The sequence below is a fragment of the Mytilus trossulus genome, chromosome 3, assembly GCF_036588685.1.
Source record: "Mytilus trossulus isolate FHL-02 chromosome 3, PNRI_Mtr1.1.1.hap1, whole genome shotgun sequence".
NCBI lineage: Eukaryota > Metazoa > Mollusca > Bivalvia > Mytilida > Mytilidae > Mytilus > Mytilus trossulus.
The window spans coordinates 53,186,826-53,195,271 of record NC_086375.1 but is presented as its reverse complement, the minus strand read 5'-3'; the positions used below and the strand labels follow the sequence as shown (position 1 = coordinate 53,195,271).

At 31.4% G+C, this 8,446-nt stretch overlaps 1 protein-coding gene across 1 annotated transcript; it reads left to right on the top strand.

Moving 5' to 3' along the window:
• Positions 1–3,471: 3,471 nt before the first annotated feature.
• Positions 3,472–7,437, top strand: LOC134711827 (uncharacterized). The gene is made up of 2 exons (XM_063572746.1): positions 3,472–3,771; positions 5,023–7,437. The coding sequence occupies exons 1-2, from the start codon at positions 3,696–3,698 to the stop codon at positions 6,867–6,869; spliced, it is 1,923 nt and encodes a 640-aa protein (XP_063428816.1). The 5' UTR covers positions 3,472–3,695; the 3' UTR covers positions 6,870–7,437.
• The last annotated feature ends 1,009 nt before the right edge of the window (positions 7,438–8,446 follow it).

The window sequence follows — 8,446 nt, the reverse complement described above, 5'->3', positions numbered from 1 at the left end:
GTTAAGAACCGTTCGTTGCCCCGATAGCTTCATCGGGGTATATAAAGCTTGCACCTGTTTGTCAGGGGCTCTTCCTACTTTGTCAGACCTACAGTGATGTTGCCAGATTTTCGGTCAGTTGATACAGTCGATAGCTGAAGTTTATCTTACTTCTATCATGATTTTCATGTAGTCTAAGCAGTTTTACTGCAGTTTAGAACGTTTTGGACTTGTTCTGTTCATTATAAGTCTTTGTATTCTAAGACTTAGATCAGAATCAAAAATGGATTTAATATAATTGTACATGTACATATAAATAGCTGGTCTATTTATTCAGGCTAGATTTGCTAACCTGTTTCTTTTAGTTAATAGGATTAAAGTTACATGCCTTCCCCATTCCCACTCCCATTGTGTTAAGGACATTTTGTTAAGTATCCTGTTTGCTGAGTTTTCCAGCATTCAGAGAGAATATTTGTAAATCCTGAATATTTTTTAGGTTAGGAATTGTAAGAAGCTAGAATAATTAGATTTCTCTTAAATAATCTCAATCTCAGCGATTGAAGTTGTCTTCCTGTGCTTACTCCAGGAGGCTGAAGTCATAGTATTAAATATAACAAATTAAGGTTATTTTTAATGTATAATTTATTAGAAGATAGCATAGATATAATATATGTTAATGTTATAGCATATTTAATAGTTTATTGAACACTGTAGCAAATAATTTAGATAGAAAATGTGTAATATTGTTTACTAAACAATCTGTGAATTTACTGATAAAACATAATTTGCTCACAATAATCTTACTTTTCCTTGCTGAAAACACATAATACGCCATTGTTGTCCAACTGGTCTCTGGTTGTTGTCCTTAGACTGTCTCATGAGAGAATAGATCTTCCTGTTAGACTGAGACAAGAGACTATTCGATTGTCAGATAGATAATATTCATTTGTGGAATAGTCTGATGGTACTGTCCTGGAAGTTTCCACTTCTTGAGTGTTAGTTTATATGCGATTCCAGGTTATAGAGGTGCAGCCTCTATTTTACAGTGTAATGCTGTTCTATAAACTACACGATAGAAAGTGCGTTTAGATACACAGACTCTTACGTATTTGAATATTCGTTACCCCTATTGTTCTCGCTATTTGAGTTTCTTGTTAAATATAAAGTAAAGTTAATGTGTCAGAAGTGTTTTAACCCTGTTGGTCTAGAACACATCCGTGTTTAAACCATTCTTTGTTTTAGACTAGTTATTCTAGTCTATTGAGGTTCCCTGTGTACCTGTAAACACAGGTGGTGGCAGCAAAGTAAAAGACACCCGTTTGGCCAGTTATTACAATATAACCACATTATTATGTTAATAAAAAGCTGCACTCTTTTTGATATTTTTACCTATAATGTCTGTTTGTGTTGTTCACACATTGTTATTAATGGAATGTCATGCGACTGTAATACAAGTGAGAGATTTAACTAGCTATACAACCAAGATTAATTTCCACCATTTTCAACATAAGGAAATGCCTTTACCATGTCAGGAATATGACAATTGCTTTCCATTCGTTTGGTATGTTTGAGCTTTTGATTTGCCATCTTGAATTTTCCTTGGAGTTAGGTATTTTTGATAACTTACTTTCACAAAAAACATGAATTTGTTGTAAACATAGAGAAGGTTCAAATCTCGCAAAAGTTATTAAACAAAATAATATTGTGGCTTGTGCGTATTATTAGCACATTTACACTGTACTTAATTTCTATTAAAGGGGCACCGATATGACTCAAATTCTCATATTCACAAATTGATTTATAACCCTGTAAAATATTTATCCAAATTATGGAATAAACCATTTACAGGGCATGAACTCGATAATAAGTAGCTTCGTTTCGTGTGTATTTTAGTGTTCACGCCATCTTAATAATTATTGAGTTGAACTCCGAAGACTTTCAATGGTCATATACATAAGCGATATAAACATAAATATAGATAAAATAAGAAGTTAACTCGTACAGTGGAATTTTCTAAGTCTTTTTCATTTCATATTACAGATTAAAAATATATCTCAATCATTGTTTTTACCCTTTATAGAAATGAGTTTTTGTGGATCGAACCAGTGAAAAAAATGATTCATCTGTGTTTTATTTTCAATGTTGTCATTCTTAAATAACCAAACACCCACTATCGATGCGTTATTCATCTCAGACTAAAGGGGTAAATTGAAGTTCACATGAATACGGATTCAAAGAGGTCGAATTATTCACATGCAAGTGAATTATTCATCCTCAATGTTTCTAAGCTTAATTTGACAAAATTGAACCATATTGGCTGCCAAAAGCGAATTAATATTTCACCATTTCACTTACATTAATGTTTGAACAAAACAAATATCATACTTTATATGTTTATATTTCTCGTAGCTAGTTCCCCTTTACATGATTATGTATCAGAAAATATCCGTAATTTGCAAAATAAAGCATTTTCGAATTAGATTTTAAGACCACATATAGACATATGTAACTTTTGATCATGAAAAGTGTATTTAGGTCGCGAAATAGAATACATGACATAACTAGTTTCTGATTTCGATTTCGATGATGTCATATCTTTAACAGATGAACCAGTGTATATTGAATTGTCTATTTCGACCACTTAGCTACACAGGTCATGTTTCTATAAAAGGCTTAGATAGGGATGAAGTGACTACCGCTATCATGACCTCATCGTGTCTTGAAATACATCGTTTTCGTTGCGAACATATAAAACAATAACGCACAAAATAGGTGGAAAATGTAAGAAAAAGAGGAACTGCTACAATAATACTCCCATTTTACCTCCCTTTTACAGTAAAGGAACGCCATTCTAACACAAGCCATGCGTATGCACTTTATTTACCAATATTTTGATAAAAGAATGTTGTCTTAACTATTATAAATACACGAATTTTAATGATAAAATAAAACAAAAGGTACTTTACAAAAAATCTAAAACTTAATTTTATCTTTTGTGTAATATATATAGCATTTGTTTTTCGTAATCCATTCCATTTCTGTTGTCGAAAGAATTTAACAATATCTCTTTTCCGTTGAAAGTCAAATTTGCTGATTCCGGAAGCGCAAATTTTCAGTTCAGTGCTACCTATTTGTCAATTGTACCGCTCAGTTTTGTCACATTTAAAATATAATTTCTCTTAACAAAAATATGTAAATTAAAATTCATACTGTTTATGTAAGAACTTATAAAAAATAGATAATAAATTAAATATATGATGTATTCATTTATCTATTTCTAGTACTTAGATGTACATATATGTGAGAAAGGAATTACTGTTAGCAAAAGACAGTTCCTAATTAATAAACCTATTGAAATTAAAATGAATTAAAAAAAAAATTATAAAAACTGTATTCATTCATTTATTTTCTTGTATTTAGGTGTACATATATATGTGTGAAAAGAATAACTGTTATCAAAAGACTGATTATTATTCTATTTATATTGTATATCATCTTGTCAAATGTCAAGGATCATAAATACTCCATGAATAAATCATATCTACATGTAAAACGATTCATAATAATCATTGCCTTTCGCTGGATCTATAAAATATACATTGTGAATACGATTAAGGAACGTTGGGAACGAATCAATTGGAATGCAGATTATGATACACAACAAACAAAAAGTGGGAAAATTATACATTGTGTTTCGGTTAATTTACAGTTAAATTATGAAAATATATCCCTCATGGTGTATCGCTTCATTAATCCTACAGTTTCTGCAACACCTAGTTTGTGAAAGTTCACGTAAGTATAAAGTCTGTTTGATATTTCTCATTTTTAAGACTAATTGTAACCCTCTTGTCTAGTCATTGTACTGTTAAACTTATTGTCTTGTAATTCTGTTTTTTTTTTTTAACTTTATTATGTTAAATTCATCCTTATTTTTAATTTGAACGGAAAAGTAAAAGCTACTACATAATATAAATTGATATTAAAAAATATTATTGAAAGATTAAATTTTTCACCTGCTATTTTAATGTTTTAAAAAGAGCATCAATTGTGGATTCAGGTTTTCGTTGAAAACAGGAGGAAGTGCTTGTTTCCTTTTTCTTTATTTTTCGTTGATTTAATTCTTTTCGTTGGTGCATCGAACTGTACATGGTTTAGCTCTGTAAAAAGAAAAATTACAAAAATACCTATCTCCACGGAAAATTTCTTAACAAATGGCAAAATCAAAAGCCCAAACAAATCAAAAAAATCATAAGAATGGATAACAACTGTCATATTTGCATATTTGTAACTTGGTACATCATCTCACCATTTACATTTAATCCAGTTGGTCACATTGTTTAACGTCTTTAACTGTTGTCCTCATTCATTACATTTGCAATCAAGGTTTAAAATTTTCCTTCACTTTGCTGTATACCAAAATTTCTTAGTTTGAATATATTTATTTATAATGGATTGGGAAAAAAATTCATAGTTGTCTCTGCCAAAAAAGTTAACTTTGAGGCCCATCAAGTACTGCATGAAACTCTGTCTTTATGATGAAACTATCGAATCTAAGCACAGTGTGTGGGGATATGTCTGTTAGAGTATACGATTCAGAGATTCAGAACATCAATAACAGCTGTTCAAGTGCGTGTAGGAAGATTGCACCATAGATTAATACTATATCCATACACTATTTTTTTTTTTTTTATTGTGCAATATAGATCTATATTGCACAATAATTTTTTTTTTAGAAAATAGCAAAATCAATAAAAAGCAAATGTAAATTGGGAAATATATGCATTATAGGGACAGAAGAATTCGGTCTAGGACTTTCCCTGATCCTTGATATCCCTGCTTTTATATTTCGAGTTTATGAGATATTTTGCCGTCATATATATTTTAGCAGATGTAAACAAATGTGCTAAATAGTGTACCATGAGACACAATACGGAAATGATAAAGAAAAAAAAAGAATACAAATGTCATACTGAGTTGTCGTTACATATCAAAAGTTACTTTAACTGTTGCGTAATTAAGTACCTTTTAGAATTTCTTTTTTAGATTTGAAACAGAAAAGTAATTGGTTGGATAAAACAGCTCTGAATGAAACACTAAAAAGGATTACTGTAACAAAAAAGACTGAATTTGAACCCGTTGTTGAATTTCATGACGATTTAAAATTATATTTTCAAATTAATTCTCAGTTTGATAACAGTTCCAATGTTCGTTTAAAAAGGGACACATCAGGTATCATAGAAGCAAACAATATACAGGCAGAACGAATTAAAACGAACAAATTGTATTCAAAACACGTAACAGCAGATATTGTAAAAGCTAACAATGTAAAGACTATCATCATTTCAATTGGCAAAGCGTTCTCTCTCCGGAAAGCTCGGGGGGAGTCAGATGATCGGGAGACATTTGTATTAAACAGAAATGGGATAGATCCAACAGATACTTCTGTTACAATCGTACTGAAGCGTGACGATAGTGATTCTGTTAATATAAACGGATTTAACTCGGATACATTAAGACCGAAAATATACGCCAGTCAAAAAAGTCTATATGTTAGAAATCCCGTGAATAAAACGGAAAAATTATCTAATCTTGATACGAAACAAAACGCAATGAATAATATTAAGACAACTTCGACATTGGGTTCTCTGTTGCAAAATACGTATATACAAAAACACCAATCAAGTAAACACGACCAACTATCTAGAATAAAACCACTCAAATCAACATTTGTTAAGAGAAAGGATCGACCCATTAATACAACATTTCGTAGTGAAGTAGTTTCGAATCTACAAAAGAAGAAGAACATGAGGCAAAACTGGAGAAAAAAGAATTTCATGCTCGGGGGACAAAAAGATTTGCAGAACTCAGCAATGATAAGAAATACAATGAACTTTCAAGGTAATAGTTTATCACCATTTGGTAACACGTCTATACAATTAAGAAATAAGCCAACTCAAAAGAAAAATATGCTTGAGCATAAACTATTCAGAAAAGAAAAGCCAATTCTTACGCCAACTGATCGAGTTCTGAAAGCTCGCAAACTAACCAAGTATTCTGATCTTGCAGATGTTCGTTCTGACGAGGAGACAGATGGTATCCTGAGGGCAGACGATACACAGACAAATCAACTTACAACAAATAATTTGTTTGCCAAAAAAGTGACAGCAGAAACAATAAGGGCGGGGAAAATTAAATCAGCGCACATTTCTATAGGCAAATCTCCATTACAGAAAACAAACTGGTACAAAGATAACCGCGAAATGTTCATTTCAAACAAAAATGAAGAAGTTCATATGGAGCCATCTGTATCAATAATGCTAGGTAGCAATGGACCTCACCCTATCAGCATCAATCAATATACAGCTGATGATATGCATTTGTTGAATCGTAAAAATGAATTTGTCAGGAAACCTTTTAATGACGAAAATCATCCTTCAAGTCGTAATAGAATAAGTAACGATAAAAACACTTACAAGAAAAGACCACCATTGGTAACTCCGTCGCCAACAAATATAATCAACGAAATAAATAGATTAAAATTAAAATATAAGAATAACGATTTAATTCAAACTGATGGTACCCAACACGAGAATTCTTTCAGTGATTTTGACAGTTTTGAAATAGCAAGTGAGGATGATTATAATGAAATCCACCAGTCTTCAAAAGCTTTCAAACATGCAAAGCGTATTAATTATTATGATTCATTTTACAACAATTTTGGAAATGAGTTTTCAAGCAGCGAAGAAAACGGTAAAGAAAAAGAACTGGATATTAATTTTAAACAAGCGGACGAATTAACAAGTGATATTTCAGCCAAAGATAAGGACAAAGTATATTCAACAAGTAAACATTTACTAATTTCGGAAGCGGATGATTTTTTATTCAGTTGAATCGACACCTATTATTATTACAGTTAGCAGCATAAACATGTGTTTTACACTGAGTGTACTAGTTGAAAGACCATCACGTGTCGAGTAACGAATTCCAAATAAGGAAAAGAGGGATATGCAGAGAAGGATTGAAATGATTTCTACAAACAGCAGTTCCATCAAGTAAAATCATAAGTTTAATTGTCATGAGTTCAACTTTTATGAAGCATAAAGACATATAAAGGGAAAATCTGGTGCAGAAAAACTGGTACCATTAACGTTATTATTACCACCAATTCGATACCTCTGAAGGTGGTCCGCGAGAATATCACAGGCTTAGTACTGGCTCACTGGCATACAAATTTTGTTTAAGATTAAAATTTGCTGTCACAGTTTTTTGGAAATTTTCTTTAATTAAGGAATATATCTCCCTCATGCAATACTCCAATTCCGTGTCCGACTTCGGCTTTTCTTTTTTTTTTTTATTAAAAGTCCTTCATTACTTTAAAATTGTTCGGTTTCAAAAAATTTGGTCTCGAGCACCACTATACATCTATTGTCGAAACAAGACTGGGTTATTCAGAGTTTAAAAAAAATATCTGTTTATCATCCAAAATGCTGAAATATTTCTCAAACCTGAATTATAAAAAGTAGTTTGATGCCTTGATGATCCATGTACATGCAAGCCAGTTTTGTTTAATTGACCGAAGTTCTGTTTTACGGGTTTGAGTTTAACCATAATGTGTTAACATAAAACAAATGATGGCACAATCATATCACAATCTACTCGTCATTTGACGTGTTTTATCATAAAATATTTGTTCAGTGACATTTTATGACTGTTCTACTGTAATAACTAATTTTCCACGTAACCTGATCAGTAAGAACCTAGTATACTAATTGAATAGTCGTCCGCCGCCTTTGTCCTCTGGTGGTAATCATAACACATTTTCATATTTTCATATTGTGATATATCGTGTCTTTCTTTGATCATAACCGATATAAAATCCATTACCCATAGACATGGACAGGCATGATTAAGACTTTAAACTTCTTTACTAGCAACATATTTTCATGACAAATATATAATGTTTCAGTCAAATTATCGGAGTTCGGGTTCTAACAGTGTGTATTTCTTTGCCGATGTTTTTTTTTTATACTTTTATGAATCTTTTGTCATGGAAAAATGGAGAGAAAAATAAAAGTGAAAATAATGTTTTTAAAAAACCTGTCAAATTTCGTAATACTTTTTTTAAAAATTCATGCTGATACCGTACTGTACATGTGTGTTGATCGTCCAGAGTATATTATACAGCTTCGTAAGGAGGCTGTTGACAAAATTCAATATTGTTCATTTGTAGACATTAATGTATTTCTCTAAATGGAACTATTTAAGGATTTTTTTAGGAATATTCTTGCACCTTTCTGTGCACAGCAAGGGCTACAGCCGTGACATATTTACTTATTTAGAATACTTACTTATTAAGAATGGTTAAAATGATTTTTCTTCCGAGAGTCTGATGTCATGATTTTAGATACCTACCAATACAGCCGATTCCTAATAAATTTATGATTAAACTCCATGAAACCGGATACGA

Bases quoted from the DNA above. Each gene is read 5' to 3' on its own strand.
- LOC134711827 (XM_063572746.1), top strand. From the start codon at position 3,696: ATGAAAATATATCCCTCATGGTGTATCGCTTCATTAATCCTACAGTTT. The intron at 3,772-5,022 runs GTAAGTATAAAG...TTTCTTTTTTAG, and splicing joins CCTAGTTTGTGAAAGTTCAC to ATTTGAAACAGAAAAGTAAT.